Genomic DNA, 19,618 nt, shown 5'->3' on the forward strand with positions numbered 1-19,618 from the left:
CAGGGGCACTCCTCCAATGAGGCAAGTTGAGCAACTCACCTCAGATGGCAGCGCTTCATTGGGTACCAAGGGCGGCAAAAATGCTGCTCCTGGTACTTTAAGAGCCGAATTTCCGGTTTTCAAACCAGAAATTCGGCTCTTCTAGCACAAATAGCGCAATTAAGCTCTCTGCGCTAGCGTACTGGCCCTCTCCGCCACCCTTGTGGATCCCTCTGGCTCAAAAAGGTGAGCGCACCAGGGAGGGGGGGCCACAGCAACACCAAGCTGCCTCAGGTGGCGGAGAGGCCAGGATCGCCCCTGGGCCCGGGCTGGGATTTACTATAGGCCCTGGCAAAGAGGCCCAAACAGACCACTATATGGTATATGGCATCTTAAAGCACCCTGATACCAAAACTGCATGGAATATTCTAGATGGGCCCCTTACCAGTGCTTTATAAAGTGGAAGAATAACCCCCTCCTCCCTCAAATTTATGCCCCTTTTTATACAGCTCAATACCTTATTTGCCCTTGATGCTGGCATTGCTTGCTACAGCCACGTTTATTTAGTATAAGGACTTTCTGAATAATGGATTTGCCTAGTGCAGACCCATTAAGGGTATACGTGGCTTGGATATTTTTACATTCCAGGTTCATGACTTTACATTTATCAACATTGAATCTCATCTGCCACTTAGCCACCCAGATCGTCAGTTTGGTTTTACTTTCAGCTGCAAGGACTTTATCTTCATAAAGTAAATTGCACCTAAACACAGTATCTGTGTTAAGGTTTTGATGAATTAAATATGGCCATATTTTTTGTCTTATCTTTAGAAATACTGGCTGTAACTTTATGGGTGGAGTTCACAAAGTGGAGTAATTCAAAATTGGAGTAAGAAAATTTACAAAGGCTTTATCCATTTTGTGAATATGGCAATTTTGTACATTCCATTGGCAACAGCCAGTGCACATATCAGACAAGGTGCTTGATAGGAAAATATATATTAAATGGTTAAAATATTTTTGTAACCTGAAAAAAAATGAATAAGTAACAGAGGCTACCCTCCATAAACTTGCTTTTAAGAGGTCTGCAATGATATTCAAATCAAAGTGCACTAAAACTCTGTTGCACTATATTTTGATTTAAGCTGGTAACACTGGACTCTTTAGTTTCAAACTGGCAATGCTGACCAATCATATTTGGAAACCTTGGGTGAGCAGATGCCAATATAATTAAAATGATACAAGACACAGTGACAGTTCAAAGATAACAACAGATGCCAGAAACAACAATAATACAAGGTGTTAAAATTGCAGAATAATAATAGAACTAATGATAAATACATGTTCAATTCTGCTATATTGTGCAAAGGAAAATAATGTAAAAATTAAGTTTAAAAAAGTGGGGCATGCTTGCATCTGACAAAAGTAATGGTTATGAGACACAAGATTTGGGGATGAGCAAGATCAGAATTCCGAAAGGGGAGAGATGTAGCATTGGGCATTGCATTTAGTTGTATACAGCATAAAGTAGTGAGGAGTAGATCAGTAGACAAGTTCAGAGATCAATTATTTTGAATGTCAGGGTTATTAGATTGAATTGTATTCTGAAAGGTGTTGAAAGCCACTGTAGAGACTGGCGCAGAGGCAAGGCAGTGGAGGAGTACTTTCAGAGATATATGAGCCTAGCAGTTGCCTTTATGATGGGGTGAATCGGTGACAGTCTCTGGAGGAGAACTCTGAGTAACAAAAATGAATAGAGATTTACACTACTGTATTTGAAATGTAATATGATGAGAGAATGAATCAGAATTTTGATTGATTGATTGGAAATACTGCTTAGGTGAAAGTGACATGTTTAGTTATTGTTTGGATAAGAGTAGTAAAGGACAGAGCAGAATCAAAGATAAAGCTAAAGCACTCGGCCCGATTTGTGGCGAGGACACAAAAGCCCGGACCTAGGGCGGTGAAATTTTAGGGGTGGCATGATGCCCCACCGCATCCTAAACTGCATTGGAAACTGAGAGTTCCCCAGCGCTATCATGCATGCACACACCTGGCAGATGCTAGGACCCTGCGGCCTCTGCACACAGAGGAGAAAAATCCAGCCCTGACTCGGCCACACATTTTCCTTTCAGCACTTTACCCTAGAACCAGGGCTTTCCAACTGTGGGCTGGATATGGTCCTCTAAGAGATCTTTAGAGCCCACAGTATACTCAACTCTGTATGACATCATCATTTTAATATACATCTCTAAAATGTGATAAAATAATCAGCCTACTACGTGTAAAAAAAAAAGAACAGCTCTGCCCTTGGTTAACTGAATTCGCTTAGTAAAAGATACCTAAAGAGATATTAACACACTCTATATTACTTGATCAGAGCAATTAGTGGTTAGAGATGGCTGGTACCAACACTGAAATGTCAAGTTATAATTAATTTTCAGTATTATTTTAGCTAGTGCTCTCCTATATCCTACACTCCTGGGGAGGTGAGTGAGGACTGAGTCTTGGGTTGGGTTGCTGTTGTTATATAGTCTATGGAAATTAGTTGAACTCTAATTTGGCCCATTTTGGATATCCACCAAATCTGGTTGATGTGATTATTTGTCCTGTGGACGAATCCTCCCCCCCCCCCAAAAAAAAACTAGTTAACCTATGACTTTGCAGACATGCTCATGGAGAGAGTGTAAAGAATAAAAAAGACATATACCAAACAAGGAAAAAATGCATCAGTAAACAAAATCTAGTCAAAGCTTATCCACAGGTACTGAACATTTATCTCCTAACAAAACAAAAGTCACATAAGTGGCTCCAGACGTAAATCCACACCTAGATCACACCCAGTCAGTAAACACTGTAATTTCTTAGCTTCAGACTGACATGAGCATGAAACATGTACTTATGTAAAGAAAACTATATTGTAGCCTGATGAGTCACATGTGAATGCTATGGGGCAAATTCACTAACCTCTGAAAATTCGCAAGCGACGGCTTCGCTCCCAGCGCAACACTTCGCCAGGCATAGATTAGCCAAGACATCGCTAATTCACTAAAAGGTAACGTTCGGTAAAATCCGCATCTTAGTGATTTTACGTAGTTACGTCCATTTGCCAGAGCACAAATTCGCCAGGCGTTGGGGAGCGAAGTACCGCTAGAGTCTATCTCCTTCGCTAGCGAAATTACGCCATCGACCGTTAGTAAATCGGCAAAGTACAGAAATAACGTCACACTGGTGAATTTTGGCACTTCGCAATTAAGTAAATTTGCCGCTAAGTCTAACACAGAATGAGCAAAAACAGCAGCCTTACTGTAAAAAGAATTGTGGGGCCTTACAACAAACATTATTCAAAATGACAAAACAGAGAAGTGCAAACACAATCATCATATTGATCAGTATTGATATGTGCATATTTAGAATAAACACCAATGTTTGAGTAGCTGTCACTGTATATTCATACTGCTGGCTGGAATTTCTAGTTTGTATCAAAGCAGATTCATAATGAGTTTTATAGCATGAAGATTTCATGTTTGTCTGATTTAAAAGGAGAGATGAAAATGCTTAACTGACATTTTCAAAGTTTCTGGTGATAAAATGCTGACTCAGAGGTGTTAGCTAACCCTATGTCATTAGGCTAATAATAACCTAATTCTGCATTTTTTTAAACCCTAATTCCACCGCACTCTATTGAAATGAGGTTTCAACAATGCCTAGAAATGATCATTCTCAGCCTAATTCCATGGGGTTAGTTGACATCTCTGCTGATTTCCATGTTTACAGTAAAATAATGTTGGATTTCTGCAGATGGCCAGTTACTGACAAATAATGAGTCATATTGTGGTGAGTTCAAACTCTTGGAAGAATTCTCTTTGTGTTACAATCTCACTACTAACACATTGTTAGTTTGAGAATATTGACCTACCAAGTAAATTGACTTTAATATGCCTTAATCAATAGCCCAGCTTCCTTGGGTATAGTGGCAAATTCCGCTCTACTTAACTCAAAGAATAAAGACACAGTACATATATTATTCACTATGTGATTTACATTCATAATGCCTCAATCATTCTGCAAGATTCCCTGTGTGCTCCTTGTGATCTTGTGTCCATCATGGAAGGAAATCCAACTGATTTTGTCTCTGTGTCTCTAACCACTTACCATACCCAGTGAAAAGAAAGTGCAATGTCACATTTAATACAAAAATACAGGTGCCATCAACCCTCCAAAAGCAAGTTAAAGGGGAACTCCACACAAACATAACTTTTTGAAAAGTAAACGTAATTTCACACAACTTTGCAATATATATCAATTAAAAAATATGCAGACTTTTCATGATTTTTAATGGTTTTTGACAGTTCCATAAGCCTAGCCTTTGATACTTTGTATCAGCAGACATCTGTCCTCAGCCTGCATCCTCCAAACCCCACAATTCCCTGCACACATGATTTCAAGGAAAGGCACATAACAGTGCAATGCATTGTGGGTTATGTAGTTCCTGCATGCTGTCTGTCAGCTGTGGAAAAGTTGTTACAATTTATAACATCAGTGTTTTAGTCCCTCCTTCCCTGCCAGGATTTCAAATGATGCAGAAACAGATGTTAAACAGCTGGATTTCAGCATAGAAAATGGCATTTATTCAAACTTTTTGAAGAAACAGGTAAGTGTGATGGGTATATTAGGGCTTTCTGTGCTATGTGGGCCTCTTTATCAAATTTTAGTTTGGAAGCCGGAGTACCCCTTTAAGCTGCATTGAAACACTTCTTTGAATACTTGTTTGGTTAATAAAGTCAAACCTGTGTAAAATTGTCTGCTACTTTTTTTTTTTTTTTAAAGGTTAATTTTAATTGAATTTTAACAACAGAAAATCAGAAAGAAGAAAAGCAAGTTAGAAGAAAAGAAAAGAAGGGAAAGTGGGGAGAAGAGGTATGGCTGAAAAAGCAACTATCAATGGTTGGTCGAGGTGGCTGGCGAGTCGAGCCAAGGGTTCCAAATATTCTCAAACTTCTTTGGGCATCCTCGTGCCAAGTACGTAAGCTTGTACAGTTCCAGTTGCGAATTAACCAGTCCAATCCATCTACTCAGAGATGGTGGCGATGGGCCCATCCAGTGCAGGGAAACGACTTTCTTTGCGTAAAAGAAAAGCAACCGCATCAGGCATCTAGTGTTTACTCTGGGTATCACGGAGTCAAGGAGACCCAGAAGACATGTAGCAGGGTTAAGTATCTGGGGAAGTTCCAGTTCGGTAGCCATGAAGTTCAAAATTGCCCTCCAATATCGGAGTATCACTGGGCAATCCCACATTAGATGTATGAAATTAGCTACAGGAGCACCACATCTCGGACAGCTGGGTGAAGCTACTTTTCCCATAGTAAATAGTTTCTGAGGGGTGAGGTACGTTTGATGTACTATCTTAAACTGTATAAGCCTGTCTCTTACACTTACTAAAGGGATATATAGATTGTCTATAATTTCTTCCCAATCATCCGGGTCGACATGAACCCCACTACTCTCCCACTTAAACTTCACTCTGGGTCGGGGATCATATCTATTGGAGATTAAGTGCCTATATGCATTGGATAGAAGCTTGACCTTGGCAGGTTGAGATATCAATTTTTCCATCCCTGTGTATTGCAGGAGCAGAGGAGGGGTTGCGCGGAGCAAAGATGACTGATCTGGTTATAACGGAATTCGGACAAATCAGGCAGAGAGAGGATCTGGCGAAATTCAGGCAGGGTGCGAAGAGTTCCATCAGCGTATACTTGTGATAGCCGCTTTAGGCCAAATTTAGTCCATGTTCCCACCTCTGTGAATGTGGCTAAGTGTGGATAATTACTATTACCCCATAAAGGTGAATCTGGAGAAAGACTGGTATCTGCTTTAGTGAGTTGCACAATTGCATCCCAGGCTCTCTTAGTGGCATCCATTACAGGTAACAAAGGGCCAAGATCCTTTCGAGTTCTATATAAAGCATTGTGCAGGCTTTCCACAGAAGTAAGTTAGAGTGCCTCTATTATGGATGCCGGGTTATCAGCGTCAAACACCTTCCAACCGGCTGCATGCGAGGCCTGGGAGGCAAGATAGTATAGCTCATAATTGGGAGAGGACAGACCCAACTGATCATGAGGAGCATTAAGAATGGCTCTGGACAGAGTGGGTGTTTTGTTCCCCCAAATAAATTCAGATTGTGTTCGGTCTAGATCATGTAAGGCTTTCTTGGGTATGTGGCAGGGGGTATTACTCAGTATATAGAGAAATTTAGGAAGATAAATCATTTTACATATATTTATTCTGCCTATTAGCGTGAGAGGGAGTTTGGTCCAGTGTGCAAGTGTGTCCTTGAATTTACGGAGTAAGGAGTGTAAATTATGCTGCAAAAATAATGTGGGATCTTTGTGCATCATTATCCCTAGATACTTAAAATTATCCGCTACTTTTAGGTTACAGTTTGCGGCCATCCCTGTTGGAAGCTGTCCGTCAAGGGGAAACAATATGGACTTGTCCCAATTAATTTGAAGGCCTGAAAATATACCAAATTGTTTGACAATCCCAAGTACAGAGGCGAGCGATTCATGTGGGTCTGCTAAGTATAGGAGCGTATCATCTGCATACAATGAGATCTTCTCCTCTATTGTTTTGTAGATGAATCCCCGTACCCCCCGAGATTGCCAAATTGCTATGGCCATGGGTTCAATTGCCAACGCAAATATGAGTGGAGAGAGAGGGCACCCTTGACGAGTACCCCTAGACAGGCGAAATGGTACGGAAGTAATGCCATTAACCCGGATGGATGCCTTTGGTTCACTGTACATCAGCCGAAGCCACTTTGTAAAGGAAGGGCCAAAACCCATTCTAGTCACTACCTCCCATAAGTAAGGCCACTCCACCGAATCAAATGCCTTAGCCGTGTCCAATGAAACCACCAGCCTGGAACCCATATTTTCGTGTTTCAGTTGTAAATTAAGGAACAGTCTTCTCAAGTTAAAGCTAGTTGATTTAGAAGGCATAAAGCAGGTCTGATCAGGTTCCACCACCGTAGAGACAACTTTGAAAATTGTCTGCTACTTTAAGGCGGCCATAAATAGATTGAATGACAATTTTCTGCAGGGACCAGGATTTTCACCAGGATCCCAAGGTTATCATTCTATATGTCCTAAGATGGGCAAGCTGTATAGTCAGCCTAAAATATGCCCAGATTTTCTCTGTTAGCCTAAAATGACAATAGAGCAAATGTTTATATTTGTGGTGCAACATGGGGGGCTGTTGGCGTTATGCCCCCCCGTCACTCATGAGATGCTGCATTTGTTGGTAATAGGGTACTAGCTATGACATAAGCATACCCTCCAAAATTCTACTTTACGAATTGTTTAAAATGTTGTGCTGAACCTGTGCAACCCTGTGTATTTTAATGATGCAACAAATCGGCTCCAGGATATTTCCACACCATGTAAAAAAAAAAAAAAGAGTAATAAGAAACCAGATGCCAGTAATACAGAGATTTCAGTCCACCTTGTACAGCTCTGTTTTTATAGTTATATAGACACTTTCCTATCATTGTTCAGAAATGTATCAAATCATTAAAATAACAGACAGGATAGTGGGGTTTATTACCCTGGTCCAGCACCTTCACTAAGAAAAACTGTACAGAATGTCAGAGTTCCAAGGTATTGCTGAGCTGGGGGGGGGGTAAGGTTTATTTGGAAAAACTCATTGCAATTCATTACTTAATGATGCTGCTGCAGTGTTAATGATGCCAATGCAGAAAGAGGGAAATGGAATAAACGTTGCAAAGAGAAAAACAATTTGCACAAGTAAGAATAAAAATATCTATTTTCGCAATGTACGGTATTGCATTGTGAATTTTAATTGCACTTTTTTAAGAAGTGTTTGAAGGTGGTATAATCTTTAGGAGCAAACATAACTTTTTCAGTAAGAAGAATTATTACATACACTGCACACTGGCACAAACTATAGAATTCGCAATCTCTCTTCCACTGTCGAAAGTGGTTGATAAACAGTTTCCAGGTTTGCAAAAGCTATATTAAATTCGCACAAAGGCATACATTTTCGCATTACAATTTTTTTTTCCCGTTAACCTTTATCACATTCCCGTTTGTCTTCAAGGATTTTTCTTGGCGGAAGTAGCCCCTGAAACGTGCCTGTTTGTACCTATCTTCCCTCTCCCCCCCATCTCCAATATACCACACTCAGAAAAGCACAAAATGATTCGGACATTGATTTGGCGGCCCAGAAGATTATGATTTCTTTCAGTTTGGAATCATGCAATCAGGCTTCCACTAGATCCAAATCTTTTGACACAAGGAAATATAGTACATCCTTGCCCCTCTAAATGTCTGCTTATAACATATAGTTTAGATTTAGAAGGAATGCTCTAAGCAATAAAGCATTGTCTGTTAAAACACTTGTGCTCTGAAGCCGACATATATACATTGATATGACTAGATCAATGTAGAGTATTTCCTACAGTCTAGATTAGATATAAACCATAGCAACTCTATTCTCAAAAACTCTATGTTCAAAAGGGCTAGTTAACGCAGTCATGCTTTCTGTCATGTGTATCATGGGCCCAGAATCTGAGGTATTTCTGGGTTTTGAAGAGACTCAGGCTCTGTATTTGTTCTAAAAACATTTTAAATAAAAATTCCATTCTACCCACACCCCGCATAAAGTTTATTAATATCAATGCTTTATTAAAAAAAATATATATATATATACAGTTAGAAAACACCACTGTCTACTGGAAAATGGCGATAGGGCCACTCACTCTGCAGCTCTGCGCTCCGCATCTTCCCCCTAACCCGACTTCTGACAAAACCGGAAGTTGTAAGCGATGCAGCTGTGCCATGCCGGTTTCCCAGTTCCTGGAAGAAAAATTAGGCTATATGGTGTATTAACCATTTTGCAGGGATCGAGGGCAAAATCAGATCTACTCAAGACAATTTTTAGATGTATATGCGCTGGATTATTTCTTGGATTATGCTGCCCTGTGATGTTGTTAATTCAATAATCCGCAGTCCCTGCAAATAAAGACGTATATATGATGTATCGCCAGAAAATGGCAGGGGCCTCGCGGGCTGTCAAAGGTGGATTAACATAGGTACATAGATGACAAAAGACAGTGACATAAATCAACAATAATTTATTGGTCCAGGAACTGCAAAATATACAAATATCTGAAGGCATATCCTGCATCAGTCAACAAAGCTTCTGTCTCAGACAATTATGCCAGGAGAAGACAAACACAAAATACAATGAACAGATCATGTATGAAATAAAAACAAACAAGTTATCTAAGCAAAATTATAACATTAAATAAATAGCAACTCTAACATATAAAAAAATAATAATGCAATAATAAAAAATAATGTTAACCAATTACAAGCCTTACAAATAAAAAAAAAAAGATTATCAATGATCTTGTACTTCTCCAAGTCAAACAGGTACATATAGTTAGACTTAAAATCCCCCTGGTGTGAACAGCAAGCAAAAGATATAGGATTATGTAAGCAACATAAAATAAAGCACCCAAAATTGGTGCATTGCCAAGCCAGCACCAATAAAAAGGAGAAGAAATTTACGAATATGGAGACTGATGGCAGGACTGAGATTAGCATAGTTTAATCTTGAAATAACTTTTTTTTTTCTTTGCAAATACAAGATGATCAGACAAAAACTTGGTATCCCAGTTTGTAAACAGGAAACCTTATAGTGCAAATCTGAAAACTAGGAAGAATCCCATATTGCACTACTCATTAATCTGCACACACATACATATATATATATATATATATATATATATATATATATATATATATATATATATATATACACACACACACACACACACACACACACACACACACACACTATCCAGTGTTCCTCTAAAGGTTTTCGTTTTTAGAGAATATATATAACTGCACACGTTTTTCTATTTAAATGTATGAAGTACATAGCCACACAACACATTCCTATACATTCACACACAAAAAAAGTCACTCAGCCATTTAAGATACACAGTGTGCCAACTAGTGCCACCAGTAGCAGTGTTGCCTTTACATAAATTAAGCAAATCACCCCAGAGCAGCAGTGAATTGTGGCCGACGTATGTGTGAACCATATAACATTGTGAAATTCACAAGGCTGACATGTATCTCTAAGCATCAGCAACAGTCTCTGCTATCCCAGTCTCTGCCATGACGATCAAACATTACCTGTGCATAAGAAGGCGCACCTCATAACCCTGTCCCATCCATTAAAGTGCAAATATGCATCTTTGAGATTAAGTGAAACCCTTATTCACTAAAGAAAACATTAGAATATAGCACATAAGTGGTCTGTCCCTGCATAACAAACAATTTTAACCCTATAGGGAGATGCAAAGACTCTAAAGGTGACAGGAAGTAGAAAATATTTAGCAATAATACTGTTCTAACAGGAGTAGTTAAACTAGTTCTGTAATACATCCCACCACATAACTTTGACATTCACACTGGGCATTTAAATAAATAAATAATTAATGAATTAAAATGACAAGTTAGGACAAAGGTTTAGGATCCTGCTTGTCTCATTGCTGGCAACTGCTGCCGAAACAAAAAATGGGGACTGGAATCATGCTGGCCTCATTATAATTTTAGAAGGTTATTAATTTAGACATCCATGTAAAATAATCTCAGATCATCTGAAAACATAAGCACACATTAAGTTCAGATGAAAGGAGAAGTAGTTCTTTTGTAATATATTAAGCTCAGATTTGCACTGCCCTGAGGCATTACTTGTAATAACTTTGCTTATATTACAAGGGAAATTGTTGCAAGTCATCAATTTAACTTTTGAAAAGCTACATGCAATCAGGTATTCCATTGCAAACCAAGCCACAGTTTGAATGTCAGGCAGCTGTGGGGGGAAATCCCTCTACAACATAAAGTAAAATCCTTGCAAGTTTAGTAGTGAGGGTAGAAGTTAGATAATGGTCTCTTCAAGATTCAAGAGATTTTTGAGTTAACTATTCTTTCCCTCTTTTCTAAAATGCATTAAAATAGAAACATTTCTAATAAAATGAACAGAGAAACATATTTATATACATAAAATGTAAAACAAAAAATTGGCAGAGTGCAAATAGTCCTGCTTTGCACTCCACCACTGAAATGACATGGGACTCTTAGGCTAACTTTTACACTTCCCTAACTGACAAAGATCCTTTCCACTCTGATTTATTATGGTAAGAGAGAGGTGTCATCTTCTGATTTCCAGCCTATGTGATGAAGCAGCTTACAGGCAAGCTTCAGTAATGGAATATGGAATGTAGCATCAGGGGTCCACTGTTCTGTGGCCGATTATCCATAAAGTCATATTTCCTGCTGGTTCATGCCCTGCAGATAAAAAGAAAAATCTTGTCATGCAGTGTAATTATAGCAAGGCACTTGTTGGCAGTACCATTATTTACAGAGCATGCACACAATAATATATATTACAGGACATCAAGGCAACAGGCAAAAATACAGTGATGGGCTACTGATATCAAACATAGTAACTGTGGGTCACTGATGCAGTGGTGTATTTCAGTTAATCCACTGAAAATCCTTCTCAACCAGGAGACGAGTAACATTTGAGGAACCCTAAGGAACTTTCTGTATCCACATAACTGCTGATGCACAAATATGAAAATCCTTATACATACCATTATTTGAAAGGAGACTTCCAAATTACATATGTATTATGAGCATAAATAGGTTTGTAGAACTGCACTGCCTTATACAGAAGCCTGTAGACATAGTTCCAATCATGGGAAACATGACTTACTACTTCATGATATGCACAGTACTGTCATGCCTTAATCAGTTTTTTTTTTTAATGGAACTAAAATCTACGGGTCATCGATATTAAAAAGATACCCTCCTCCAGATACATAAATTTGTAATAAAACAGAGAAAAACCAATGAGACGTCACAAAAACATTCATACAAAAGTGCAGAAAGAGGTAGAGATAGGTTTAAAGGGAAATTGCCACTTATGTACCAAATTTTGCCTTAACCAAATAGCTAAAAACCAACTGCATATAGGGAACTGACAGATTTTGCATCAGTGTCTTTCTGCACTAGAAATAGAAAACAAGTAAGAAGAATAGAGGGAGAGGCCTAATACACACTTCAGTGAGTACTCCTTTGAGAAAGGATATAGGCATATGCTTGCAATGTAAAAAGCCCAGCTGGTTCCCTAGCTATATGGTTATGGCACAGCCAATTATTTAGAAACAATGTTGTATGTCTAGAATAATATTTTTTCCTTTAAGGGTTTCCCTTTAACACCAACCGTACATAAACATGCCAACAAAAGTGAACTGTTATGAGTTAGTGCATCATCTTTAGACTGATGGATCAGGTCATTATCTGCCTGGCTAGATCCTGCAAACATATGTTATCAATAAGGTTCTGCATGCACCCATCCAATTACCTTTGAAATATAAATAAGGAAGCCAATGTCAGGTAATGACAAACAAGCCTTCAAAATGAGGGGGAAGAGAAGGGACATTTCATTGAAAGGTTAGATGTCTACATATTTTAAAGCTTAATTTCAAGAGATTTGAGCAATGTACCTGAACATCAAACTGCATGTTTTGGTTGTATTTTTGTTTCTATAGTGCCTATCATAAAACTTATCCATGATGTAAAAGGTCCCATCAATAGAGTTTTGTGCTCCTTGATTTTATACAAGTATTCTTATATTCACTTCTTAGTATGATTTTGGCATTAGAAAATTCAGGAGAGGGACGTTCTGTTCACACTGTGGTACAAAAAGTATTTTTTTTACCATGCAGAGCAACAACTAGTAACATTAGTTCATTGTTAAGCATGCTAATAGAATAAACAGAATGATGTCACATGGGTTAAACAGATTACGAGTAAGTAAGAGGAATAAGCAGAGGATACTTACAGGCAAGCCTTTCCTAGCAAAGGCTGTAAGGAGAAAATGAATGAGTTGAGATTAAAAAGAGAACACAAGGATAAGGAAAGCTGAACAGTCTGTCAATAGCACAGAAGTCTGTATCAGGGAACCTCTTTTTTAATCAAGGAGACCAACAAGGAGTTTAAGCAAAAACACAGACAAATTGATTTAACAGATCTATGTGGTGAATTTTGGAAATTGGTATGTATAATAAATGTTAAAATAAGCTCTCAAGTGCATATTTCAAGGTTTAGATTATGAAAGAATCTCAAAAGATGAGAAATGGTCTGTGGAGAGACTAAGGTTTGTGCGATCATTTTGCTTATAGGAAAAATAGGTTTCCCACTTTGTTGCATGCTTAAATAGATAAAAGGACCCAAAATATAATACAGAGCAATAAGTGAATAATCAAGATAGTCTCTCACCTGTCCAGATTGTGGTTCTTGAGAGGCGCAGCCAACAGATGAACATGCAGCAAACTCTTCAAAACTATTGATTCTGGCTTTTTTAGTTGGCTCCGGACTTGCAAGTGGGGTCACGCTATTGCGTCTCATTAGGGGGGTAGGACATTTCTTGCAATCCTAAAATAGTTAGCAAACCTTATAAGTTTACCACATATGAGGCCAGAGTCACAGATTAAAGAAACAAACTCAGAAAACTGCCCCCTCCCCTACACACAGTCACTAAGCCACTGGAGTTTTTCACATTATGTAATATTTACAATATCTCTGACAATCACTTTTAGGCTTTTGACTGTAGTGTGTATAATGTTCTTCTTAATTATCATTATTGTTTTCTTGTCCAAATGTGCACGTTAACCCCCCCCTTCCCCAATGGGATGGGGGTAATATCAATCTTTGCCTCTGTTACATACTTCATTTAGCCTTACTTGTTGTATCTATAACAATACTTCTAACATAAAAGTCCATAATGTTCTAAATCACCTCAGGTAATTAATCATCTTCTGATAATTAAAGACATGTTTATATACTATTCAGCATAGAAATACTGAAATAATTAGAATTGTCTGGTTTTGTTCATTACATAAAACAGCTATTTGGTGGAAGGGATGTGTCTAAAAGCCCAAGTCACATGCTATCTCTGAAAATGATCTCTGTTTTTAATGTACATGTTCATTTTAGTTAAAGCGTAAAACACACACACACACAGTCATAGCTCACCTCTATTATGCGATCCCGGTGTGTGTTTACAGCATCCACACTAAACGGCACCGTTTCTACATGGCAACCTAAAACAAACAACTTAATTAAGTAAAACATTCATGCAGAGCAAATGAAGTTACTAGCTACCTGTTAGTCGTTTGCTACCTTCTCCCACCAACTATTTTAGAACTACAGCTCTCGGTATTCATGTGCAGACTGTAAAGGGACGTGTACTTCTAAAAACTACCAGATCACTGGAAATCTCCATTTTAATTTAGAATTGGGTAATATTCTTAAGTACAAATTGTACTTTTGGGGATTAATGTGAAAAATTACAACTAACATTTTCTGCTCCAATAAAAATTAAATAAAGGGATGCTTTAATATTCAAGTTTTCAAATGAGATGTCATATGCATTTCTGCTTAGGTCAGTTCTCAACTAAACGCATGGTAGGAAGCTATAAATGAATGGGTACAGCAACTTAAAAAAAAACAAAAAAAAAAACTTCAGTACATACCATAAGCAAAGGGAGTCAGTTTAAGCATGGAATGCAGCGGACACTTGAGATATGGCATTTCATCTGCAATAAAGTAGAAAAATAATTAATGCTTTACAATTTCTTTTGAAATTTCAAATGCAGAGTCACTTATTCTGACCTATTTAAATGCCACGAACAATCACATATACAATGAACTAGTGACTTGACCATGTCCCCTGCAAGGTTCATGTAAGGGGACAGATTATAATCAAAATGGGAGAGCTATGCCAGACACCTTTATAGAATCTGGGGGATAAAAAGCAAATGGAGAAAGTATATATCCTCCTATAAAATAAAACCCAATCAGTCAGTCAAATAAAAGTTTAAGCAGCAGCCAGTAAAATTTGAATCAGTGAGTATCTTGCTAAAACATATTTGGAATACATTCATGTTGCCCATTGTTTTAAGAACAGTACCTGCTGGTTTGTCCAGGAAGTAAGACAGAAGGCATCTCAAGACAGCTTGATGACAAATAACAAGGACATTTCCCTGCCTCTCCAGCTCCATGATAACAGGCTCCAAGCGCTGAACCAGATCTTGGTAGGACTAGAAGAAAATAGAATATATTAAAAAATTTAGCAAGACTTTGGGTTATCAAGAATATTTTGTCGTACCTACAATGCAATTATTGTATTCAAATAGTGCACCACAAACAATGACTACTTTTGGGTTTATATTACTTTATTTTTTTTTCTAAAATGTAGCAGCTCGGTAATACAGATTGCTCACTCTTAAAACCTTAAACTGTATACATTACTTGCTTTCATTCTTTACATAGCAACTGCTACAATATCATTAAAGGAACAGTAACATCAAAAAATGTCATTGTTTTAAAGTAATACAAATATAATGCAGTGTTGCCCTGAACTGGTAAAACTGCTGCGTTTATTTCAGAAACACTACTATTGTTTATATAAATAAGCTGCTGTGTAGCAATGGGGGTAGTTATTCAAAGGAAAAAAAGGCTCACGTTACACAGCAGACAGCAGATAAGCTCTGTAGAACATAATGTTATCTGTTATCCACTATTTATCCTGTGTCATATAGCCTTTTTTCAATGTATGCCATTGCTACACAGCAGCTTGTTTATTTGAACTATAGTAGTGTTTGTGAAGCAAACAGATCAGTTTTACCAGTGTAGGGCAAACTACATGATATTTTCATTACTTTAAAACACTTTCATTATCAACTAACGTACCCAGTACAATTAAAAATAGATTTGTAAAAAACAATTGTTTAATTGTTCCTAAACAAAATATCCTAGTTTCTATTAATATTGTGACTCTTTTACCTCTCCTGATGGGTATCGATAATGATATTTGTCCTGAGCACGCAGTGCATACTCCTCGGGGTAAAGTTCTTTGATCTCTTCATAAGTCTTTTCCTCACACACACCCTGTCAAAAACAGCCCATACACTTGCATTACATTCCAAACATCTGTTTAATCAGATACCCAAGCTGTATTATCAGAAACAAACTATTCCCTGAATTTAAAGCTAGGGATTTCTAAAAGGCATAAAAGGACACCAAAGTTAAAAAGAGAAACTTACAGCATCAAGTTCATTTAAAGCCTTCCACTGCTCATAAGGCAGCTTCAGTGCTTCTGCTGTTTGAATGGATCTCTTCAGCTGGCTTGTCCACACCTTCAACTCCTTTAAGTTCTGATCCTCAATATATTTCTTTAGTGTAATAGCAAACTGAAAAAAGAAATGCAAGTTTTATTATGATAAAAACATCAAATGGTATCACACACCCTCTTCAATCTACAAAAACCATGAAAACAAAATGTACGGATTACAGAACAGCTGTTGCAAGAGCTATAAAAACCCCTTGACATTAAAAACTTTTTACCTTCTTTCCTCTATGAGACAGACCAGAATCTCCTCCAATTTTTCCATTCAAGTTGCTTTCACTCTCCCCAGCCCGACACAGATATATACAACGAGGCTGTACGTGAATGTTCATCAGGTAGTACACAATCTTGCTCTGTATGTGATCTTGAACTCGGTTTACCAAAAATCTTCGACCCACATCAATCACAATGATCATGGAAAGGTCCCTGAAAGAAAAAGGTTAAAAATAATTAACAAAAAAAAAAAAAACAACACTACTAAATCAATGCAAAACACATTTTATGAAGGTCAGCAAACTGGTAGTACAAGTTTGAGATCTATTAGTATTGATAATGTCCAGATAAGAGGCTTCTTGGGGGTAAAGGTATGCTCACTTAATAAGACAGTATGTAATGTAAATGGTGTTAATTATTAGAGAAAAAGCAAAACAGTAAAAGATATATAGGACACTATGGGAAATAAAATAGACATATTTCAGTGCCTTTTGGATTATAGGTTTCCACTGAACATTTAATAATTCCTTTGCCAATGAACATCCCAGAAACATACTGGGGGCATCTACTACTATAGGGCAAAATACCACAGTGCAGAAATCAATTTGCATTTCAGCCTGCTGCAGGTGGAATACTGAAAGTTAATATCTGATTTCTGTGGGTTATGGCACTGAGATGATTATGCCTAGTGTTCTTAAAGTGATACGGACAATAAAAACCATTCTTTTCAAAATATTAATCTACATTAAAAGATAGATATAGGTCACTTTGATTGTTTTTTGCTGATAGTTTTGCTTTTGTTAGTAATTATTACTTAAAGTTCATAAACCTGACTGTTTTCCAACCTGACTGTCCCATCTCAGTCTGTCAGTTAGAGTTTCTAATGCTAATTGACTACTGCTGCACAAATATGGCAACCCCCTCATACAGGAACATGGGGATAGAAAATGTTATGTAAAAGCATCAGGCAAATACTTTTATGGCAAAATTATAAATAGCATTCAAAGATAATGTTATGATGGACATAAAAAAGGTTATTTTCTGGTGTCAGTATATCTTTAAGAAACCCACTGCCTATTTAACTGTAGTCTTTATGCAGGCATTACCGGTCATGGTGATCTGGATCCAGAGGTTCATAACTGTTCTTGTAACAGTTTATTCTTTTCATGAAGTCTTCCAGTGCTACATTAGATGTGCAACCTTTGTAGTCAGGGCTGGACAGCTTTACTTCCTATTTATATTAAAAAAAAAAGAAAAAAAGAGCAGAATAGTCTATTACATGGATATTAAATTCTATATCTTGATATTCAGAGCACAATTTCAGCTATGGCCACGGCATCCAAATAAAACTTGCACATTTTTTTCAGTGACTAATGAATGGAAGGAAGGCCTGTGCTGCTGAATGCGCAAATGTCGGACTCGTATAACAGGATTTCCTTTTTTCTTACCAAAACATTGCTTGCAACAACAGATGGATCGTCACACACAGATTCAATGAAGAACACCTGAAAAATGATAACAATGTTTCAGAAATGTAGCCACTCAAACAAATATAGTACAGGACTCTTAACAATCAGTTCATATACACAAAGCCATTGCAGAGGTCTGAGTTTTAACCTGCATTCTCCTGTAGCTCACCTTAAACTCATTCTCTTTGGCAAAATCAACAACCATGGATCTTCTCTCTCTTGTTGTATTTGTAGCATCAAAGACCTGTAATAAAAATGTCTACATAAATATTCCATTTAAAAATTCTAAGGCATGATAAGAAACTAGAGGCAAATAACATCAACTTACAGCAATTTGTCCACCTTCCTTAGTGAGATAGGATTTAACATCTGCTAAGGCAGCTAAGGCACAATGTCTGGAAAAGAAAACAATTACAAAAAAAAAACCATTTAGTGACACACACAAAAGGACAAGAGACGTGTGCAGCTCTAATTATATTACACAGAAAAGTAGGAGAACGTATGTGCTCTTACTAGGAGCCGACAGGCCCAAATTCTATCTAGCTCAGAGGAGAAGATCTCTTTATGGCATGAGCCACAAGACAAATGTAAAATCACGAAAGAACTCAAGTGGAGGCAGTAGTACAATGTGATAGAATGTCTCAAATCAGCAATATGTCAGCAGCTCTATGGCCTTGCAGACCAGGAAGATTTATATTACTTACATGACTGTTTTTTTATTGCTATCAAATGTGATGCAACTGAAAGTTGGATGCCGGCAGTTTAATAATAATTGGAGGGGTGCAACTGTACATGACATCATGGATTTACATAATGTCCACCATCATTCTCCAATCCAATATCAGATATACTTCCCTAGAAGGGTTTAGTACTTTAAGGTATCTCATAGTGCTTGATACAAACCTTCTAATTTTCATGGCTTCTGTATTGTCTGCACGGAAAAAGTCATGGGAACTGAAATCTTTCACGGCTTCACGTCTGTATTCACCCACGTTAAACACTACAAAAGAGCAGCAGAGAGTATAAGGCAGTGCATTTCCAAGCCATACAACTTCCCAGAATATAATATATAGTGTAGTGTATTTTGAAATGGTAATCACAAATGGTAAGAGTGCTAATAATGTAACTTGTAACCTTGTGATTTATTATGGAATAAGAGGGAAAGGATGAACTTCTACAAAACATTAATATTTACTCATCTTTAATGTTTGTAGCTAAACCAAAGCATTTCATTTTAAAAAAAAAAAATGCATGTTAAACATTTACACATTTTAATTTTGCACCACTGCAGAAGTATTTTCTATACAGATTTATACACACATGGGTGCCATGTTCCACTTCCAGTGGGGAAGTTGCTTTAAAATTAAAAGCCAATGCAAGGCATTAAATCTTACCTTTTGTTGGGACACCACTCCAGTTGAGATAACGAGTCAGCTTTTTGGAGATATAGGTCTTCCCTCTTGCTGGAAGCCCCACCATTACGATCACTGTTGGGGAATTGGCAAACTGGGGCCCACCTACTGGGATAAAAAGAAAAAAAAATGCATTAAAACCTTGTATAGTTCCGTTGTGGTAAAGTAAACCAAACTATTTTGATGGGAAAAAGTTATGTAAAGAATCCCATTATCAATTGCCCTAAAATAAAGAGGTCAGCACCTCCCCTG

General features: G+C 37.6%; 1 protein-coding gene across 7 annotated transcripts in view; it reads right to left on the reverse strand.

Annotated features, from left to right (window-relative positions):
- Positions 1–9,118: 9,118 nt before the first annotated feature.
- The window catches only part of pfkfb3.L (6-phosphofructo-2-kinase/fructose-2,6-biphosphatase 3 L homeolog), a 42,181-nt gene continuing 31,681 nt past the window's right edge, over positions 9,119–19,618 (reverse strand). For 3 of the 7 annotated variants that reach the window (XM_041586573.1, XM_041586575.1, XM_041586571.1), the window contains exons 2-17: positions 19,349–19,474; positions 18,858–18,954; positions 18,283–18,349; positions 18,124–18,198; positions 17,934–17,990; positions 17,592–17,716; positions 16,491–16,698; positions 16,190–16,336; positions 15,930–16,034; positions 15,055–15,184; positions 14,618–14,680; positions 14,118–14,185; positions 13,362–13,517; positions 12,925–12,947; positions 12,445–12,492; positions 9,119–11,363 (exon numbers count right to left, since the gene is read on the reverse strand). In XM_041586573.1, coding sequence (XP_041442507.1) covers positions 11,357–11,363; positions 12,445–12,492; positions 12,925–12,947; positions 13,362–13,517; positions 14,118–14,185; positions 14,618–14,680; positions 15,055–15,184; positions 15,930–16,034; positions 16,190–16,336; positions 16,491–16,698; positions 17,592–17,716; positions 17,934–17,990; positions 18,124–18,198; positions 18,283–18,349; positions 18,858–18,954; positions 19,349–19,474 — 1,502 coding nt within the window. In that variant the 3' untranslated portion in view covers positions 9,119–11,356. The remainder of the gene's footprint in view (positions 11,364–12,444; positions 12,493–12,924; positions 12,948–13,361; positions 13,518–14,117; positions 14,186–14,617; positions 14,681–15,054; positions 15,185–15,929; positions 16,035–16,189; positions 16,337–16,490; positions 16,699–17,591; positions 17,717–17,933; positions 17,991–18,123; positions 18,199–18,282; positions 18,350–18,857; positions 18,955–19,348; positions 19,475–19,618) is intronic. The other 4 variants (XM_041586574.1, XM_041586572.1, XM_018252753.2 and 1 more) reach the window with 3 other exon arrangements.

This window comes from Xenopus laevis, chromosome 3L (assembly GCF_017654675.1).
Source record: "Xenopus laevis strain J_2021 chromosome 3L, Xenopus_laevis_v10.1, whole genome shotgun sequence".
NCBI classification, from domain to species: Eukaryota; Metazoa; Chordata; class Amphibia; order Anura; family Pipidae; genus Xenopus; species Xenopus laevis.